General features: G+C 49.5%; 1 protein-coding gene and 1 long non-coding RNA gene across 3 annotated transcripts in view; one reads left to right on the plus strand and one right to left on the minus strand.

Moving 5' to 3' along the window:
- The window catches only part of LOC147022569 (uncharacterized), a 37,263-nt gene that overhangs the window by 15,027 nt on the left and 227 nt on the right, over nt 1–22,009 (minus strand). The gene's annotated exons all lie outside the window — the stretch shown is intronic.
- The window catches only part of LOC147022570 (protein Smaug homolog 1-like), a 112,890-nt gene continuing 106,988 nt past the window's right edge, over nt 16,108–22,009 (plus strand). The window contains exons 1-4 of one of the 2 annotated variants that reach the window (XM_085887267.1): nt 16,108–16,723; nt 16,854–17,094; nt 17,404–17,454; nt 17,641–17,899. In XM_085887267.1, the coding sequence (XP_085743393.1) occupies nt 17,704–17,899 (196 nt within the window). In that variant the 5' untranslated portion in view covers nt 16,108–16,723; nt 16,854–17,094; nt 17,404–17,454; nt 17,641–17,703. The remainder of the gene's footprint in view (nt 16,724–16,853; nt 17,095–17,403; nt 17,455–17,640; nt 17,900–22,009) is intronic. The other variant, XM_085887268.1, reaches the window with a different exon arrangement.

Raw genomic sequence — 22,009 nt, forward strand, 5'->3', positions numbered from 1 at the left:
AGCAGGAACACACCGCATGAAAACACCACTCAGAATCACACACACACACACACACACACACACACACACACACACACACACACACACACACACACACACACACACACACACACACACACACACACACACCGACGGAGGAGCTTCTCCGTCTTTTATAGAGCCTGAAGCTCGGGGGAGGGGATCATGTCGAATTTGACGTCATCGCCCGAATCGGGCGCTTTGATTGGCCCCGACCCTTCACGTGGTCTGCCAGCTTGGGCCCGGTTTCGAGTAGACGTTGGTGCAGCCTGCCCACCTTACTGCTAAAGCGTGCGTGACTCGCCGCACATGTCGGGTTTCAGGTGGACGTTGGTGCAACTCGCCCACCTTGCTGCTGAAGCGTTCGTGACTGATTTATCCCAGGAAAGAAAAGAAGAGAAGAGTGGGAATGAAATGGAGGGAAAATGATTTAATAACCCTAACTATTAGACCATCGCAATACACTCCCCGTTGTCCCGCTAAACAAAAGGAAGGGGTCTATCTACATGTATATTAATGGCATAACTGTCTAGGGACACCTCTCTGTTGTATGCATGCGGTTCCGAGAACCGCAACAATATCGTTGAGTTAGGTGATGATAGATGGGCCGGTTTCAAACAGTTTGACAATGGAAGGGGAAAGGAATGGAAAAGAAGGTGGTGTGAGAAGAAGGGAAAGGAAAGCAGCCTGAGAGGAAGGGAAGGGCGATAAAACACGCCCAAACAACAACATTTTCTCTTTAACTCCCGGGTTCTCAGCAAAACCAGGCGGGAGCATTTAAAACCCACGCTATCTACATGGCAAAGGCCTACCTGCATGCATGAATGTATGCTCGTACATGCAGCGACCTTTGACCCTCCGGTCGGCTCACTCTGAATCTGATTCAGTTTCTCGTCCATCCGAGAGACGGCACACACATTGATGAATCACCCAGCCTGTGAAACACCAGGACGACAGTTCATAGCTCGGTCTGGATTCAATCCCTGGCTACACAGCTTAGAGCGAGCGTATGTACCTCTCAGCTATGCTGTTGTGATGTGGCGATTCACAACTGAAAACATTTTTTTCTCATTGTAGTCATCTTATTTATTTTGCCTTTGTAACTTCGGTATCGAACCGCAGTATCGTCATTGAAGGTTGAAGAGTGTGCGCCAAGTGGCTTAACCAAAAATTCCATCAAAACGGTTTAAGGAACTTTAAAAAATGAAACATTGAATGTTTTTTTAATATTAATTTATTTATGCCGAAGTGACGGATCGTATATTGAAAGAAGATCGTTCAAAAAGGTGAAACTTGGTGTGAAAGGAAATTTCACATTTTCAGCGAGCCAGCCAACACCTGACGCACCGCAGAACAATGTGGGGCTAACGCATGCAAGTGGCCCCTGATCTTTGTGCAAGTCGATCGATATAAAGTATTCAGTGATGGAACGAATATTGTAGAGCACTCACCAAGTGGCTTAAGCACTCAAGGAAGCACTCCAATAAAACGGTTGATAAGGAACGGCTGGTTTGGCAAGCAATTAGCGATCGCTGATCCCTCATATTAAACACCTTCCGGAGACACCGGAATGTCAAACTATGTCCAAATAGGACAAATGAATACTTTCGTAGCAGTCGGAACTGCTGCTAAGTTCAATTCTCAAGCTTAAATTTTGTAATTTGGCTTAGTTTAAGAGATTCTGAAGGTTATGGCATGTGCGGAAATGAAAGAAAGGCACAAACGCTGGTGTCTCCGGACGTTTATAAGCATTGCAATGTACTGTATCTGGCGATTTGTAGGTTTGATGAACATGGATTTAATAATTTGAATGAGGAAAGTGAAAAAAAAAATGATCGTTAAAAAATCATTGTGACCTGTTCCAAGTCAAGGCAATGTTTACCAGGCCAAAAAAAACAAAAGCCAATTAAGATCCCATCGTGGAAGAGCGATGTGTCCGAGGATGCATATGATAAAGGATATAATTAAATAAGGCCGTTAATTATCTTCAAAAGGGGTGTCTTAATTAACCCAAACACCCAATTTTCATTCATACACTCTCTTGGAGTTCGTTTATTATGCATTCAAAGTTTCAGGCTGCTCGGTTTCATGGTTTTGTAATTATGGAGGAGACACACACACTGACTGACTGACACCCTAATATTTATTAATATAGATGTAAGTATGTTTTCTGAAATAGTTTGGTTTTACTTTTCCTGAACTACTTGTAATTGACAATTTACTGTTTGTGCAGATCTTCAGTGAATCAACAAATGACAAAACAAGGATAATAAATAGGTCAAGACTGCAAATTGGCTGTGGAGTGGCTTTCCATGTAAATAGTCCAGGACAGGGCCCAGGGCAAGTCGAGCCTGGGTCCGAGGCAGGCAGAACCAGGTCCTGGACCAGCAGATCCAGGGTCCGGAGCAGGCAGAGGAGTCAGGGTCCTGGACTGGCAGAGTCATGATCCTGGACTAGCATGGTCAGGGTCTGGTTCATGCAGATCAGGCTCCAGTCCAGGCAAATCAGGCTCCAGTGCAGGCAGATTAGCTGAAGAACTGAGCTGCTACCAGAAGAGTAAAAGGTGCTGCATTGGAACGTCAGGGCAATACCCGTGATCCCTGTGCAGACTGTCAATGGTTGGCATTGACCACCAGATGGCGGTTTCACCGCTGAGTCGACATTTGCCTCATAGGCATTGCAAGCGACGAGTGCCCTGGCTTGGATGCAAACTGGAAAAGATAGATCAGGATGTTGGCGCCCACTCCGAAAAGTTGCAGAAATGGAGGAAAGATGAATTTCCCCAAATAATAACAATTGTCTTTGGATTTTAATTTTTTTTATATAAATTGTCTATGCTCATGGAACAGCTCTGATACAGAACAGATTAGGACACAACATAACAAAGGGAATAGTAGGAGAAAGGGAAAACACCAATAGCAAGGCAGAGGAAGAAGGTAGATGGAGACAGACAAGCAAGGGGTGCAGGTAGCGATGAGTGGTATGGGAGAACACAAGGGGTGGAAAAGATGGATACATAAGCAAAATTTTGGGAGGAGTGGAGGTGGGGGTGGTTTAACCGGTGCAGAAAATATCGTGGTTTTAGATGGGAGTTGACCTGAGATGGCGATGATCAGCTATCTGGAAAATCCGGAGGGAAGAATGAGATTGAAGAGGGTGTGGAAAGTGGTTCCACATGCAGCACAAAATAGGAATAAACGAGTGGAGGTGAGTCGTGCTTCTGTATTTTGGCAATTTCCCGAGGAGGGGGTTTCTGGTGGACCACATACGTCCTGCAGATACCTGGAGGGGGGAGGGGGGTAGGGGGTGGGACAAAGCATGTAGAGGGCAGAGGGTGCATGTCCAAAAATGAGGCGGAAGAAGACGGAGAGACCACCGAGCTGTCGGCGATGGTGAAGTGATAGGCCCATAGATTCAGCTTCATTGTGAGAGATTCCAATGATCTTGAAAGCCTTGGTTTCCATGGCTTCAATGTAAGCAAGATGTAGGCTAGTGGAGCCAACCCAGGTGGGAGAGCAGTCTCTCCATGAAGCTGAAGATGAAAGCCTTGTCGGTGGATTGGAGCTCAGGTTGTGCCAAGGGAAGGAGTTTGCACGATGGAGGATGCCCAGTTAGCATCTGCCTTTGGAGGCCAACTTTGAGGTGTGGCTTGCCCAAGAGAGATCATGGCTGAGAGTGAGACCCAAAAGTTTGAGTACCTGAACCTTTATGAGAGGGTTGTTGAGAAATGGGAGGGTTTGCGGAACGGTCCTTTTGGAGAGAGAGAGAGAGTGAGTGTGAGTGTGAGTGTGTTGGATCTCTCAGGATTGAAAGACATGTTCCAAGTTTACCAGTTTGTGATTTTTGTCAAGGTCTGAGGAGAAGGAAGAGGCTGCTGCTGTCTGTCAAAATGATGAGGGAGGTCACGGTCGAGAGTGGAGTCATCAGCAAAGAGATAAAGAGGATTTTCCAGTCAGTGAGATCATTGATGGAGATTAGGAATAATATGGGGCCTGGAACACTGCCTTTGGGTGGGTACTCCAGCCTCGACAGGGAGAGGAGATGAAGGGGCTCCGTTGAGAGCTCCTGGACATGTTGGCTACGAGAGTGGAGGAAGCCAGAAAATCCAAGGGTGGGGTTGGACTTGGATTCCATCGGCAGACAGTTTGGAGAGCAGGGCAGGATGCCAGACCGTATTGAAAGGTTGCGATATGTCCGAGGATTGAACGGAATTTCAGTCACAACGGAACAGCGACTTGGTTTTTATTTGTGGAACGAGGGCCTCCGATAGGTGCCCGTGGTGTCCGCGGCCGCAGGGGGCCACCCACAAGCAGGGCCCCCCCACATCATCTTGCAAGACTTCCAAAGCATCTTGAAAGTCCAGTTGCACAACATGGATGTTTCCAATATCACGAGCCGTGCATTCCTACCGGCTGCCAATCGCTTCACTGATGGGTTTAATAAAAAGACATGATGTTGCATTTAACAAACTTATTGCACATCTATCTGTATGTATCAATGATGAAAAATACAGTGAAATACACGAAAAACGGACCTTTCATGGCACAGTGTGTTAGTTTGTTTTTTGTCCTGGAGGTTGTTGTGGTTGTTTTATCCATTCTGTGGGTCGTTTCATGAATTTCTCAAGATAATTATTCTTCCTACAATTAATGGACCAGTGCGTGTTTGTTTGTTTGTTGAGCTACTCCCCCTACAGTTCTGGCCCAATTACATCCAGACTTGCCAGTGGTCTTGAGGGGGTGAGGGTGTTGGGGGGGGGGAGGGGTAGGTGCAAATTGTCCATGTAAATGTGTATCGTGTAGCGCCGCCTCGAGGTGGGGGAGGGTATTACAAGTCCCCACCATTTACAGGACTATTCCTTCCTGTCCCCACGTTTTCCAGTGTCGTGAGGTGTTTTCGCTTCATGCACGTAGTTATTATTGTTTTTTATTTTCGGGAGCGATTGATTGCTTATACACCGCCCGAATAAAGATATGCGTCAGATCAGCGTGTTGCATGTTTGGAACAAGGTCGCCCGTTGGCGCGGGAACTCTGCCGGTGATTTTTAATTTTCGATCCGTACGAAGTGTTTTGTATCCGCCCTTTCCCGCCGGCAGATTCGGCCGCGTTGGGTGTCACGAGGACGGTGTCCATATTCGTTTACCTCACGGTGTACGTCTGTATTTTGTTTTATATCCGCCCTTTCTCGCCGGCAGATTCGTCCGCGTTGGGTGTCACGTGAGGATGTGGTGGAGTCTGCGGGCCTACGGGGAAGGGCATGGTGATGATGCATGATGGGCGTGATGATGGGAGGAGTGGTGGTGGGGGTCAGTGTATCGGCAAGGGATATGAGGTGTGCGCGCCGCCTGAGGCGTCGTAGTAATGCTGGAGTCGGCCGGCTTGTGAGTGTGCCGAATACGGAATAAAGGGGAGCCGCGGGCACAGTACGCCCGCGCTCGCACTTGTGCAACACAGCCCGGCTCAACTGTTCCTCCGCGTCGTGTCTGCCCTGCGTGTGCAGGGTCGGCAAGTAACCCGGGCGGTTCCAAGCTACGGAGCCAAGGGTCTCACGGAGCATGGCACAAGGTCGGGGCACGGCACACGGACGTGTACCCGTGTTCGGGGGAGATGAGTTCGAGTTGTTTTCTGAACAGTTAGGTTGCTACTTTCGGGCGAATGATGTAGAGGATGAAGAGAAACGCAAGGCGATCTTGCTCGCCTCGCTATCAACGGAGCACTACCGCCTGCTAAGTGATTTGGTGGCTCCAAATAGACCCAGTGATGATGTGCTATCCTTTCAGGACATCGTGGCGAAAATGAAGACCCACTTGGCGCCAGAGAAGTCGTTACATCTCACGCGGTTCCAGTTCGATCATCTCGCTAAGGGTGGCGAGGAGCGCGTTGCGGACTTCGTAGCACGAGTGAAGCATTCGGCTGTGCCGTGCAAATTCACGACAGAGGAGCGTCCGGCACGGCGCAGAGATCGTTTTATTTCTGGTCTACGAGACGCAAAGATGGTAGCAGCCATCCTGCGATTGACCGACATCACATTCGACTCGGCGGTCGTGACTGCTTCGTCTGTCGAGCAGACGCTCACGGATGTCCGCGCCATTGCTGGCCAGGACGTAATGAGTAGCTCCAGCTGGAGCATGGCGGCTAATCCCGAGTTTCACGCAGTGACCGCACAAGTGCCGCGGGTCGCGCAGCCCGGAGTCCGAGCGATGGCTCAAGTTCCGCAGGTCGCACGCGCGCCTGGTGGTGCGGGACGAGGGGCACGGTCGCACCGGGGGCGAAGGGGCACCGCAGCACGGTCGCACCGGGAGCGAAGGGGCACCGCAGCACGGTCGCACCGGGAACGAAGGGGCACCGCAGCACGGTCGCACCTGGAGCGAAGGGACTTTCCGCGGCTGCTGGGGGTGTGGGGGTCCGCACCTGCGACAAATGTGCCCGTATAAGAACACCGTGTGTTTGCATTGTCACAAGGTGGGACATTTGAAGCGTGTGTGTCGGATGGCGGGGGCCTCCGTTGGGGTCTTGGATGACGAGGTGCGAGAGGACCCCAGTGACCTGGAGATCGGCCTGCAACCGGGGCCTGGCGATGCCGGCGAGCCGGAGCGGGAGATGCAACCACGGTTGAGTCTGTTTTCCGTTGGTTCGGAGATGACGACGCCTTTCACGGTTGAGGTCGAAGTGAATGGCCAACCGACTGTGTTTTGCGTGGATACCGGGGCGGCAGTGTCGGTCATGGATGAGCGGGCGGCTCGTGGTCTTCGCGGTATTCGCCTGGTCAAGACGGCCTTGTCGTTATACACGTACACCGGTGAGGCGATTGCACCGCTTGCGAGGGCCGACGTCTCAGTGCGCTACCGAGATCGACGCGCCCGGCTCTCGGTGTTCGTTGTACGAGGGGAGGGGCCCGCCCTTTTGGGTAGGGACTGGCTGGCGCACCTCGGACTGGATCTCCGGTTCGTACCTCCAGATGTGCCAGTGCTCTCTTCGAGGCCTTCGTCGAGTACCGAGGGCGAGGCTCTGGCGGCGGGGCCGCGTCGATGCAGCGGGAGCGACCGTTCGTTGCTGCCTGCGGCGGTGATGTGCAGTTCGGGAGCGGCGATAGCCGGATCAGCGCTCGCGATGAGTTCCCGCGCTTCGGCAGTGTTCGTGAGGCAATGCGCGTCGGTGTTGGGCAGGCAGCTTCAACAGGTGACGGTGAGCCCGTGGCGTTAAAGGGAGCCGCGAGTCACAACATCGAGTCGACAGCCAAGAAACGGACTCGTGATGTGGGTTGTTGTTCATGGCATATGTGTTTTTCCTTGCTCTAGTGATGCAGTTTAACGTTGTTGAAATAAATGCCAGCAGTTCCCGTGTGAAAGTGGATTTGGCGGAGATCAGTCAATGGGAGTTGTATTATGATCAATGTGATGTGGGGGCTTCAGGAGCGGTGGTGGCGAATAAAAAGGTTGGGTTGGCCTTCCATTGTCCCGGGCCGCAGGTAGTTGCTTTGTCATGTGTTGGGATTTTATCAGAAAAGCGCGCTGTACGGAAAAATGAGTTTGCGATGCTTCGAATAATGTTCGTAGTGATTTATAACGAGCCTATGATTGCAGTGTGGTTTAAATGGAGTTGCTCCCGTCTAGCTGCCGTGTGGGTCTCGGAGGTCGACTCGGAACCAAGACTGGTGCCCTGGTCGGCGTTACCCCCACCTCTGGTTGCGAGCGCAGCTCTCTGTGTTCGCTCAAGGCCGTTTGGACGGGCGTTGGCGTCTCAACTGATTGTGGTGCGTGAGTTGTTTTGGAGCATTAAATGCATGCAGCCAGCGGCGCTGTTCAGCGCCCCCGGCCAAGGTCGATCAAGGCTGGCGCCACGGCTTCCAGACAGCGGGCTTCCGGCCTCGGAATGTTTATCGACGTCGGGTCTGCCTGGGGGGAGTGGGCCGGAGGCGTTTGATGGTGCCGGGGGAGGTTGGCTCGAAAGGTCGTCACGACCTCGGTGAGGGCCATGTCAGCATGGGCCGCCTGGGGGCGTTTTTGCTGTGTAGTGCTGCTGTGCTTCTCATTTGCTGCTTCATATCGGTAACGCGGTCAGAGTGTGGTGGGTGCTTTGTGCACCTCCGTCTTTGGAACCTGGCCTTTACTGCTCCACTCGCTCGCATCGACACATTATATGATGTGGTGTGCTATTATACTTCGCTATTTTCATTTTATTTCCATGATTATTATACGGAGTCCTTCGTGTTCTGTATGCTTCTTATAATGGTACTCATTTAATAATCATAGTTTTAGGGGGGAGGAGGGTGGTGGAGTCTGCGGGCCTACGGGGAAGGGCATGGTGATGATGCATGATGGGCGTGATGATGGGAGGAGTGGTGGTGGGTGTCAGTGTATCGGCAAGGGATATGCAGCAATGCCAACCCTCCCGATTTCATCGGGAGGCTTCCGAAAATTCACCCAAACTCCCGCCCTTACGATCACTATCCTTATCCTCCCGAAATTTTGATATTTTTGCACTGTTCACTCATCAGAATGTACTAGTATGAGAATTGAATGAAAAGCATCGTCTGCTACGTATAGCATGTGGTAACTCCATAACGTTCGCTGCTTCCAAATTGTACGTAAAAAATTGCAAATTCAAATGAGGAGCAGCGAAACATTGGGTCTGGATCTCGCTTATGCGATCATGCACTGAGATTTAGTGCATGCGGTATGTGTGCAATACAGTGCATGCGGTATGTATGCACAGTGTATATGCATGCGGTATGTGTGCAATACAGTGCATGCGGTATGTATGCACAGTGTATATGCATGCGATACGCTCACTGTATGCAGCTGGGCCCCGTACCAGCCCGGCGGTCGCGACCACCGTGCGGTGTTTAATTTAACAGCCGCTAGAGTTCTACGAGTCGCGCTGCAGCTGTGGAACATCGACTTCGAAGTTACCGATGCTTCAAACCCTCGATGTTGATTACGGAATGGCAGAAAAGAAGCTTACGAAGACCAAGAAATGGTCTCAGAAGTACAAGACCGAATACATTCTCCAATAGCCGTGTATTTGAAAGACTGAAAGAGGAATTCATCATGCGTATTGTACAGTATGCAGCGTTGATATTTCAGTTGAGCACGGAGGTCGCGATGATATTCGGAAGCACGTTGGAAGCAAACGGCACACAGACATTGCAAAGGAGAGATCTTCGAGCACGAGTACCGGTACACTTCTGAATTATTTCACCAAACAAGGGACAAGCGAGGAAGAGGATGTTACCCGGCGGAACTTCTCTTTCGTGGATTTATTGTGGGACATAACTTGCCCATATCAGTCTCAGATCATGCTGGACCTCTATTTCAAAAGATGTTTCCAGATTCAAAAGTTGCTTCAAAGTATGGATGTGCAAGAACAAAAACTTGCAAGATGTGCAAGATGTGCAAGAACAAAAAAAAAAAAATAAAAAAAATAAAAAAAAAACAAGAACAAAAAGCAAGAAAAAAAAAAGAAAAAAAAAAGAAAAAAAAAAAAAAGAACAAGAACAAAGAAGAAAAAAAGAACACTGGTCAACAATTTTTTACTTTCTGAATGTTGTCTAGATTTCTACAAGTGAATTAGGGTATTCTGGCACTGCTGAATCAGGAAATGGCATCCGTTTCTCTCCATCAGGTCAGGTTTTTGTGCTAAGTTGATTTGAAAAAATCAGATCTTGTGACAAAATCAATTACATTTTTGTGGCATTATCAGCTGATTTTTGTCAACACATATCATCCTAAACATGTTTTTAAGAAAAAAAAAATGTTTTGCCAACAATATTTATTGATTACATGATAGAAACATCGATTACTGTCATCTGAATGGTGGGCATTGATAAAGGTAAGTACAAGTAAATTGCATGTTGCGTCACCACTGTTCAAACTTCAGGGCTTGAACTTCCGTTTCTTCAACTCCTGGAATGTTCAGCGGCAGGGAGGTCTCTCTTCAGATTCCAACAGTAGTCAGCCATCATGACTGCGTCCCAGCGACCCTGATACCTGGTCTCCATCTCCTTCATGTCCTGATGGAATCTCTCCCCTGCTCGTCACTCATTGAACCCAGGTTCTCAGGAAACCGGTTCATATGTGAAAATAGGTAGTGCATCTTGATGCTCATGTTGCAGCCCAGGTTTCTGAAAGCAGTCAGCATGTTGTTGACAAGTTCTGCGTAGTTTCTGGCCTTATTGTTGCCAAGAAAGTTCTTCACTACCAAAACAAATGTCTTCCACGCTTCCAGTTCCACTTCGTTCATTGAGTTTTTGAACTCTGGATCTCTGATGAGCTGACGGATCTGAGAACCATCAAAGATGCCAACTTTCAACTTCTCCATGGTCAATCCTGGAAAAGCCTGGCACAAGTAAGTGAAGCAGTCACCATCTTTGTCCAGAGCCTTGGTGAACTGCTTGATAAAGCCGAGCTTGATGTGCAGCGGTGGGAAGAGTATTCTGTCTCTGTCCACCAGAGGGTCGTTGATGACGTTCCTTTCTTTGCATGGCACCAATTCCTCCCGCACAGGCCAGTCCTTCTTCGTGTAATGCTGAGCACGGTCCCTACTATCCCACATGCACAGAAAACATGGGTACTTGGTGAAGCCAGACTGTTGTCCCAACAAAAAGTTCACCATCTTCAGGTCAACACAAATAAACCACTTATGCTGATCATAACCAATTTTCTCCAGCACGTACTTCACCGCTTCATACTTCTCCTTCAGTGTAGTCGAGTGAGCGATGGGTACAGAGGCAAACTGGTTGCCGTTGTGTAGCAGAACACATTTCAGTGATCGCTTGCTGCTGTCAATGAACAGTCTCCAATCTTTGGGTTCGTACTGTGGCACTCCAAGCTTGAGCAGAAGCGCATGTCATAAATTGGCGCATGTAGGTATTGTACATTCTTCAGAGTTCGTTATTTCAAGAAATACAACTTTTTTGTATCATTATTACAAAATCTGCCCCATTAACTTTAGTTTTGATCCACGAACTTTATGCTTTGCCTCACCAATTTTTGGAAGATTTTGAGGTTTTATGACTTCAAACTGATCCCTTTTCGACATAATCACCTAGAACTATCGTACCTGAATACTTCTTGTCATTAAAATAATTATTTCCAATTAAAACAATTATTTGACATGACATTTTACCCCCACCAACTTCTTCTAAAATGCTCCACACATGCGTTCATGTGAACAAAAATGTAAAAAACGACATGTGGCCATATCTCAAAAACTTGACCTGATTGAACAAAACTAATGTGAGTTTTGGATTCAGCGCATCAGGATCTCGTCCTAAATCAGCTTAAAAAATGCAGACAACAAATTTGTTGTTGACCAGTGTAATTGGTGAGTTGTCAAATGTTACTGCTTCATCTATTGCCGATATTGCTAGACTAGCTCCATTTAGCCTAGCTACAGACGGTAGCAATGACAGTGGTGAGGCCCAGCGATATCCTGTCCTGATTTCGTACTATGACAACAGTGCTGGGATTGTGAAGCAAGGTTTGCTAAGTTTGCCTGCGTGCAAACAAGATTCCACTGGAGAAAACATTTTCAAACTGCTTGATCATGAGTTCAGTGACAGGAAAATTCCGTGGGGAAATTGTGTTTCCTTTGTGCTGATAATGCCTCTGTCATGGTGGGCAAGCACAAAGGAGTCGCTGCTTATATCCACAAACAAAATCCAGAGTGCTACATCATGGGATGCCCTTGCCATATGATGCACAATACGGCCAAGAAGGCGGCTCAGGCCTTCCCCATTGAATTAGATGACTTTTTCATCGATATTTACTACTACTTGGACAAAAGTAGTAAAGCGCGTCAAAGGAGTGAAAGCACTGCAAGAACTCTGTGATGCCCCGACACACAAGATTCTGAAGCATGTCGCAACAAGGTGGCTGTCCCTTGGTCAGTGCCTAGACAGGCTGATTGAACAGTGGGGAGCCACTTCGCCTCTTCTTCAAAGAAGAAGTACGAAGAAAAATGCAACCAACTGTAGCCAAGACTCTAACAACGAGCAAGAAGGACGGCACTGTATCTACTGCCAGTACTGGCACTGCAGGATCAAGCACTAGTGGAGCAGCATTCACCACTACCACTGCAGTATCTGCTGCGAAGAAGACAGCAGGGACAGCACCAAAACCAATGCTGAGAGCAGGTAGCATCACCGGCCCTTCATCACGTTCATCTACAAAGCAGATCCTTCAGAGTCGAGAAAGACTGTGATAGTCCCATCTACAGGCAAAGAAGGACCCAAATTAAGTTCTGCTTTTGCCAAATCACTTGATAGAAGCTCAGCAAAACCTTCGAATCAGAGGTCTTCTTCCTTGGCTGCACCTACCTCAAGCTCTCTCCCTCAAACGTAAAATTGGATCTGGTACTACGAGTCTGACCTCTTCTGCTGGCAGTAAACGCAAGTGTGATCGCCCTGCGGCCTAAGTGTACTACGAGTTCTTACAACTAAAAGCGCATCTTCCTCAAACACTGTGCAGGAATCTAGAGAAAAACGTGTCAACAGGATGTTCTTGTCTCCACAAACAAAACTCTATTGTTTCTTCCTTCGATATGCTAACAAGCTTTTTGAGAAGGGGAATCTTCTGCTCCAAAGAGACGAACCCTGTATTCATCTCCTGCACGGAGAATTGAATGATCTTCTGAAAGATATCTTCATACGGTTTTTGAAACCATCGGTGTCATCGGTTGCTCTGGTAAATGTAACCCTTCTCTGACAGAAATCATCAGAAGAATGATGAGGACCTCATGATTGGGAACGATGCCAAACTGTATATAAGGGAACAAAGGAGTCTCAAGAAATCCACCTTCACTCTGAGTGAGTCAGACATCCAAGGTTTCTTCAGTGCAGTTCGCTCATATTATGTGAAAGCCTGCAATTATATCTTCAAAACCTGGCCGCTAGATGATGAATTAGCCAAGCATGCTCAGGTGCTGGATGTTAAGCTCCACCAAGAAGTGGGGTTTGACTGTGTGGAGTTTTTCATCAAGAAATTCCCCTGTCTGTTTAGTGGCGGTGATAGTGACATAGACAGTCTTGAGAGTGAATTCGCTCACTACCAGGCAGACGCCTCCATAGCTACAATTGCTACTGAGACAGTGAGAGTGGATGAGCAGTGGCATCGGATTTCACAGCTCACAGATCCCTGCACTGGTGCCAAGAAGTATCCTAATTTGAGCAAAGTGATGAAGGGAATCTTGGTCATTCCTCATTCGAACGCATCATGTGAGCGGGCACTCAGTCTTGTACGGAAGAATCATTCTGAATTTCGTCCCAATTTGAGTGTCAAAACCCTGGAAGCTCTCTTAATTGAAAAACTAGCTCATAGCACCCCTTGCTACCAGAGAGAATACAGCAAAGACATAATCAGAAGGGCTAAAAGAGCCACACAGCTGTCACTCAGCAAAGCTGCCATGGAAAAAGCAAGCAGCAGTCGTACCAGCCAGTAAGGTAAGAAAAATATTGCTTCTTTTGTGCTTTTTGTTAATCTTTGATTGTCCCCTAACTTACTAATATTAACATACATGTACCATTAAAAAGTGCACAATTTTCCCCTTTTTTTGTTCAAAAAGTGGGAATTCTTAACATGTTAAATGCTCCAAAATAGGGCTCAGAGGGCACGAGAGAGCGTCTAGAACCCCAGAGCTTCCAGGGCCCTAAGGCGGGCCATGGACCCCGCCGCAAGGGTCGAGCACTCCGCGCTCGAGATGTGCGCTTTGCGCACATTATTTGGTGTCGGTTGAAAATCCTCCCTAATTCTGATTTCCAAAAGTTGGCATCTCTGGATATGAGGTGTGCGCGCCGCCTGAGGCGTCGTAGTAATGCTGGAGTCGGCCGGCTCGTGAGTGTGCCGAATACGGAATAAAGGGGAACCGCGGGCACAGTACGCCCGCGCTCGCACTTGTGCAACACAGCCCGGCTCGACTGTTCCTCCGCGTCGTGTCTGCCTGCTAAGCATCTCCCATTTCAGTACATTACAGAGGACGGTGTCCATATTCGTTTACCTCACGGTGTACATCTGTATTTTGTTTTATGTTTTAACCGATTCCACCATCTCGGATTTCAAAAGAATGTTCTCTTTGAACAGCTTCGCGGATCGATGTGACATTTCCTTCGTTCTGTTTCCGAGTTATTGCATTTGACCTTTTAATCGCAGGATTTTTTGAGGAGTGTTGGTTCGAAACGCGACTTTTTCACCCTTTGATGACCTTGACGTTTGACCTCGGTCATTGTCGGCCACATGTAACACTTTGTTTGACCCTATCCGATACTCTCCCTGCTACTCTCCCGCCAAGTTTGGCAACAACCGGTGCAGCCATCGTCGACATCGACCCATGATGGTGCGGAAAGACAAGACAGACACACAGACAGAGAGACAGCTGAGTACTCTAATATTTCGTTAAACACGTCGGGGGAGCGAGGACATGAATCGATTCTTCGCCTGAAAATGTCACCATATTATTGGCCCTCCTCTCCCCACGTGACGTTCTGTTAGGGGTTGGGGTAGGGAGGTTCGGGGTAGGGAGGTTCGGGTAGGGAGGCTCGGGGTAGGGAGGCTCGGGATAGGGATGCTCGGGGTCGGGAGGCTCGGGGTAGGGAGGCTCGGGGTAGGGAGGTTCGGGTAGGGATGCTCGGGGTATGGAGGTTCGGGGTAGGGAGGTTCGGCTCGGGAGGTTCGGGTAGGGAGGTTCGGGTAGGGAGGCTCGGGGTAGGGAGGCTCGGGGTAGGGAGGCTCGGGGTAGGGAGGTTCTGCTCGGGGTAGGGAGGTTCGGCTCGGGAGGCTCGGGAGGTTCGGCTCGGGGTAGGGAGGTTCGGGGTAGGGAGGCTCGGGTAGGGAGGTTCGGGGTAGGGAGGTTCGGCTCGGGGTAGGGAGGTTCGGGGTAGGGATGCTCGGGGTCGGGAGGTTCGGGGTAGGGAGGTTCGGCTCGGGAGGTTCGGGTAGAGAGGCTCGGGTAGGGAGGTTCGGCTCGGGGTAGGGAGGTTCGGGTAGGGAGGTTCGGCTCGGGTAGGGAGGTTCGGGTAGGGAGGCTCGGGGTAGGGAGGCTCGGGTAGGGAGGTTCGGGGTAGGCAGGTTCGGGTAGGGAGGTTCGGCGTAGGGATGCTCGGGCTAGGGAGGTTCGGCTCGGGGTAGGGAGGCTCGGGGTAGGGAGGTTCGGGTAGGGAGGCTCGGGGTAGGGAGGCTCGGGGTAGGGAGGCTCGGGGTAGGGAGGTTCGGCTCGGGGTAGGGAGGTTCGGGGTAGGGAGGCTCGGGGTAGGGAGGTTCGGCTCGGGAGGCTCGGCTCGGGGTAGGGAGGTTCGGCGTAGGGAGGTTCGGCTCGGGGGAGGGACGTTCGGGGTAGGGAGGCTCGGGGTAGGGAGGTTCGGCTCGGGAGGCTCGGGAGGTTCGGCTCGGGGGTAGGGAGGTTTGGGGTAGGGAGGCTCGGGTAGGGAGGTTCGGGGTAGGGAGGTTCGGCTCGGGGTAGGGAGGTGCGGGGTGGGGATGCTGGGGGTCGGGAGGTTCGGGGTAGGGAGGTTCGGCTCGGGAGGTTCGGGTAGAGAGGCTCGGGTAGGGAGGTTCGGCTCGGGGTAGGGAGGTTCGGGGTAGGGAGGCTCGGGTAGGGAGGTTCGGGTAGGGAGGCTCGGGGTAGGGAGGCTCGGGTAGGGAGGTTCGGGGTAGGGAGGTTCGGGTAGGGAGGTTCGGGGTAGGGATGCTCGGGGTAGGGAGGTTCGGGTAGGGAGGCTCGGGGTAGGGAGGCTCGGGGTAGGGAGGCTCGGGTAGGGAGGTTCGGGGTAGGGTGGTTCGGGTAGGGAGGTTCGGCTCAGGGTAGGGAGGTTCGGTTCGGGGTAGGGAGGTTCGGATAGGGAGGCTCGGGGTAGGGAGGCTCGGGTAGGGAGGTTCGGGTAGGGAGGCTCGGGGTAGGGAGGCTCGGGTAGGGAGGTTCGGGTAGGGAGGCTCGAGGTAGGGAGGCTCGGATAGGGAGGTTCGGGGTAGGGAGGTTCAGCTCGGGAGGTTCGGCTCGGGGTAGGGAGGTTCGGCTCGGGGTAGGGAGGTTCGGCTCGGTGTAGGGAGGTTCGGGTAGGGAGGTTCGGGGTAGGGAGGCTCCTCCAGATACCTCGCGGAGGCTCGGGGTGCAAACACGTGGGTTCATTGCATGGAGAATCCGTTCAATGAACGATTGAAAGACCACACTTCAACATGTCAGCCACGAGGTCTTCATCCTCCTGTTCACAAGTCCGATATGTGACGCAATAAATGTTCTGAGAACCTGTAATGACGTCATCGTGTGAGTAATTATATAATTTACCTGAAATATTAAAAAGCCTCCTCAATGTTGGACGCGGGAAGGGAGACGGTTTTGTGGTGACGGTTTAAGAGGAGTTGAGTGAGCAGGAAAAGTTCGAGTTAAGGGTTTTAATGAAGGAAATAATGTGTAATGTTCGCCATGTTGTTATATTAATATGTGTATTGAGGTAATGCGGGTGACGAAGCTCGCAGGAATGCATTGGGCGGGGGTGCTCGAGCTCCCGTCGGTGGGAGGGGGAACGTTTTTTCGCGATAACTTCATGGAGACTCTCGGAGACCGCATGAACAATCCTGAGAGGAATCCGGAAGTCTGGATGAACAGACGGCGTTTCCCATGTCTCGGCAGCCTGAGGGGGGGTTCCTGGAAATTCAGCAGCAGGCCCTCGATCACGGCCGCCGTTCGAGATCCTCACCGGTCGCCGATTCTCAATGTAATTATTTATTTACATTCTCCACACTGCTGTCTTCATTTCCTCTCACAGTGTTTTGATTTTATGTATAATTTTTGAGATGTGAGTATCCATTTGCCACTTCGCCTCTTCCCCCCCCCCCTCCTCGAAGGAAGGCGATGGTCGTGCCCGAGTGACGTCACGTGGAGTTTATTACTGACATGTGGATTCTCACTTCATGGAGTTTCCTCGAAATAGCTCGCTCGGGGTCTGCCCGCTCTGAAGTTACTCATCGCTTCCCCAACGTGAGGCGGGCAGCGCGACGAGAAAGCGTGTTCGCCGGTTCCGGGACGGAGGAACAAATCGCGGATGGGAAGCGTGTGCGGAGGGACGGCTTCTGAACAACTCATCGGGTGAGTGCCGGGTGGTGCCATCCGGACTTGGGTGAGTGCTCATTGCGGGGCCACTCGTCGGTCACCCCCCCCCCCACCCTTGAGTCCATTTTCCCCGTGCTGGGACGATCGCGGACGCTGTGTAGTCTGTCGAGCTTGTCCTACGATGTGTACATCTTATTTTGGGTTCACGTACGACGAGCCAACCCCACAGGCGGTGTCCCGGGTCTTGCCCGTGAGGGACTCTCCACTTCCATTCCTTTTTCATCTCTCCCTGATGTTTATAAAACCCGCTCAATGGTTCTTCCTTTTCCTTTATTTTATTTCTAGGTCCCTACTTGGTGTCCACATTGAAGACTTTGAGGAAGAAGCTGGAAATGGGTGAGATAATGTTATGGGGAGCGGCTGTGGGGTTACTTGGGTTGGGGGAGGGGGAGGGGTTGGGGGGTGCACGACCACAGGCCACCCTTATCCTCCTCTGGGACCGTCCAATACCTGTCCGCATGATTGTGTCCATTTTTGGCGTCCTGCCGGATTCACACATGCTCCTCGTCACTTTGATCCTAGACATGCGGACGTCGAGCTGCCTGGACCCGGGAACTCGAGCTGCGAGTGGACACTGAACCGGTCATGATGTTCCGGGACCAGGTGGGCACACTGTCCGCCTGGTTCAAGGGCTGGAACGAATGTGAGCAAACCGTGGCCCTACTCGCCCTTTTGAAACGTGTGAGCCGCACTCAGGCACGCTTTCTGCAGCTGTCGCTCGAACACTCGCTGGCAGAGTGCGCCGAGCTTCATTCGCTTGAACGAGAAGCCAATGACCCTGGTAACGATCTCTTTTTCTTATTCTCACATGTTTTTTTTTAATTCATTTTAAACATTCTGAGTCTCATGTCACAACTTGAGCGACAGTGCGACACAATGTGATGACATCGGAACCTCGAGTCGCTGCTTGAAGTAGTCACATTGCAAACTGATTGATGGAAAGCCCATGACTTGCCATCTTGCTGTCACTTCAATCAATTTAGTTGTTGAATTCCAAAACATTGTCCCTACCTTCCCCCACGCTACCCCCCTACTCCCACTACACAGAACCACCTATCCAAGCGTTTGCATGTTGCAGGGAGCCTTGTTACTCTGCCTGTACTTTTGTGGTCATTGACAATATGTCCTTCACTGCCCTTGCCATTTCCAGGATTTTTGAGATCATTCTCATGTTTGATGAGCAAATGCTTTTGGTACTCTTAAAGGGGGGTGAGGGGGGAAGAAGAGTTTTCAATTCACCCTTAACACATCGGCAGAATTGAAATGGCTTGTGCTTACAGTGTGTTCCTCTAAGCACATGTGATGTCACGCATGCTGTCAACTTTCCAAACAAGCTGTTTGTTGTTGCTATAAATATGCTGATGAAAACTTTTTTTTTTTTCACAGGGTGTGTGGTGTGTGTGTGGTCTTGCATAGTCTGTGAGGCTGAGAGAGAGAGAGAGGTGTTTGCTTCTGAATTGCAATGTCGTGCTGTCCGAGTGTGCGAACACCCACACAGACTGTGCTTTCTCACGTTTTTCCGACGCAAGAAGAACCTCCACTTGTCCCTGCTTTATATATGATTGTTCCATCACGTTCTAGTTCTGATCTCATGAGATACATTTGTACAAAGCCAGGAGTTTTTAAAATATATTTTTGTGAATATGTAAATAAATCCTGCGCATAGATAACGTTAGGAAGTTTGACACTAGTTGTGATGTCATTGTAAGTACTGTGAGGCATGTGGTGTGTCATTTGGAGTACAGATGCCATATGCTGCTTTTGAAGTTTTTTTTTTTATATTTTTTTTTGGTTTTGGCACCAATGGAGGCAATTTCTTCGTCATGGTTTGCATATGTAGGAGTTTTTGCACTTTGGACAGTGGGTTTTTAAAATTTAATGGCAGAGATACCAACATTTATTTTATTTTTTTAAAAAACTTTTTATTTTGTACAAACCTGTTGATTTAGGTACGCACAAACGTAGGAAAATGTTGCTCATTGTTTTCACTTTTGACATTGACTCTGGACACCGAATGCTATGTGTTGTCAAAGTTTCCACAGAATGGGCCTGGCTCTCCCTTTGGCGGACTGCCTTCCTCGCAGGGGAGCCTAAGGATATTTGGGGTTGGAAAAAGGATGGGGGGGGGGTGTGGAGAGTGTATTAGGAATAAGGAGGAGGACCATCCCGTTCAAAACTCCTTGTTTGGAGCGAGAGCATACAAACTGGCCTCTGCCATGGAAGGAAGGCAAGCCTTTCCGCTGCCGTGCTGCAGATGGGACATTCCTGGCAGCTGAGCTCAGAGCCCAACCCACTGCATTGGGATTGCAGTGTTGTTGGTGCCTAGTGTGATGGTGTTTTATAAGCTAGCCAATCAAACTCTGTGTAAGCTAGTCAAATTTATAAATCAAAACGGGTAGTGTCAGCACTGTACAGGAACTTGGTGGGGGTTATACTCGAATATTGTGTGCGGTAATTTGGTTGCCGCATCTGATGAAGGACACGGCAGTGCAAAAGAGGGTTCACCATCGAGAGAACAGATTGTTGCCAAATCCAGATGATTGATTAGCTAAACAAAGCTTTGAGGAGCGGATGAAAGAGACAAGACTTTATACATGGAAAAAGGAGGGAATGCGATAGATGTTTAACATAATGGGTAAGGACAAAAGATGTGCAGAATGGACAGTGACAGGACCAGGTGCCACAGCCTGAGAGTTAAGACCATCTTTCATTCAGAGAGTAATTGATGCAATGAATGTTCTTCTGGAAAGGTAGTGGCAGAAGAAACAGTAGATAGATTAAAGATGGAATTAAATGGGTACCAGAAACATTGGAGAGAGAGAGAAGTACATTGTGTACGTATTTAGATACCAGCGGGGATTGGCCTGCTATGCTCGCCTTGCCACACGTCGCTATAGTGCAGGCGTCGGCAACCTAAACCAAGCCACTGGGCCACATTTGGGCCACCTCGCGGGCCGCACCCCCCTCCCAACTCCAAAAAATAACAAACACACCTAAAATCAATGATAATAAATGTAATTGTAAATTGAACCTTAAGACCTTCAGCCATCTGAAACGGCAACGAAAAAATATTTAAGACCAAGTTAAGTGGACTAGAAGCGAAAATAATTTATTGTGATGTACAGAGACTGTGATATATGTGGAAGAATCATATGTCCACATATGTTAAATTTGCCATCGGTTCAGAAAAATGTTTTGCGGGCCGCACTTAATGGAAATCTGGACAAGGCGCCGCTGGCCGCACGGGAGGAGCTCGCGGGCCGCATTTGGGCCGTGGGTTGCTGACCTCGGCTGTAGTGGAACAAACGCTGCCCCGTCATTAAAAAAATGCCTTTTTTTGTATACCTTGTTGAGGCTCGTATGAGAGCGAACACACAATGCACAGCAAGGGGGGCATGAGACAAGAGGGGCGGGAGTGGAAAGGACAAAACAGTGGTGAACAGAGACATTAGGAGATCTGTGGAAGGAAGAGTGATGGGGCAGGGAACATGGGGAATGCAATATGGACATTACAGGGACTTTCAGGAAGGAAAGCAGGGAATTTGAAGGAGGTGGGTTTGGGGTGGATTAACGGGGGTAGAAAAGATCGAGGACTTGGATGGAAGATGATAAGAGGTGGTGGTGAACAGCTGTTTTGAAGACCTGGAGGAAAGAATGGGATTGAATAGAGTGAGTGAGTTTATTCCAATGGTTTGAAAAAAGAGGAATTAAAGGGTGAAGGTGAGCAGTGATTCATGATTTTGGTAGTTTTACCAGAAGGGGGTTGTTGGTGGACTTTGAGCGCCCTGCGGAAATATGGTGGGGACAAATCGCAGACAGAGCAGGGGAGGAGGGGCGAGACTTGAGAGGAAACTGTAGAAGACAGAAAGACTACCGACCTGCCTGCGGTGAGAGAGTGAGAGGCCCAAAGACTCGGCCTCATCGCTGGAGATGCCAATGGTCCGAAATGCCTTGGTTTCCACAGCATGAAGCCGATAAAGGTGAGAGATAGGAGCACCAGCCCAGAGGGGAGAGCAGTACTCCATCAGGCTGCGGACGAAAGCTTTGTAAGTGGTCAGGAGCTCAGGTGGGCCGAGGACGGACTTTGTACGACGGAGGATTTCCGCTCGGCGACTGGCTTTGGAGGCCAGGTTGGAAATGTGGCTTTCCCAGGAAAGATCATGGCAGATAGTGAGACGCAGAAGCTTGAAAGAAAGGACTTCTTTCAGAGTATTGTTGAGAAAGTGGATGGGGGGTTTTTCCAAACGGTCCTTTCGGAGAGACATAGTGAGAGTGTGAGATTTGTCCGATTGAAAAACATGTTCCACGTGTTGGACCAGTTTGTGGTTTTACCAAGATCTGCAGTGAGTGAAGAAGCTGCTGCATGCCGGTCTGAGGGATGACAGATGGTACGGCAGAGGGTGGATGACAGATGGTTCTTGCCGCCCCGTCATTAAAAACGCCTCGCTGCCCCGTCTTTAATAACGGTCCCAAAAACGCCCCCCGCCGTCTCAAACTTGACCAGCGACTGAGGATAAGTACGTGAGTTGCCGTGTTGTCATGATTCAAACATTTATTTTGCAGACTTATTTGTAATATTCATGATTAATTACATTTTTGTAAACCATTTAAGTTGAAGATTTATGTAAAAAAAAAAAAAAAAAAAAAAAATTTCAACAAATTAATGAAAAAAAAAACCCCTTAGGACATGTACATGGGAGAGATAGGTGTACCCCAGAAGTTTGGTGCAATTTCACAAAAGTTTGAGGGAGTAGTTCAGTGACATCACAGGAACACACACGCACACACTAGCATGGATCGGCTCACTATGCTCACCTCACCACACGCCACTAAAGTGGGACAAACACCATCATGTAACCGAGCTGTAAGACATGCCAGTGTGCGACAATTT

Source organism: Eptatretus burgeri, chromosome 7 (assembly GCF_056783735.1).
Source record: "Eptatretus burgeri isolate ZD-2024b chromosome 7, Ebu_testis_v1, whole genome shotgun sequence".
Classification (NCBI taxonomy): domain Eukaryota; kingdom Metazoa; phylum Chordata; class Myxini; order Myxiniformes; family Myxinidae; genus Eptatretus; species Eptatretus burgeri.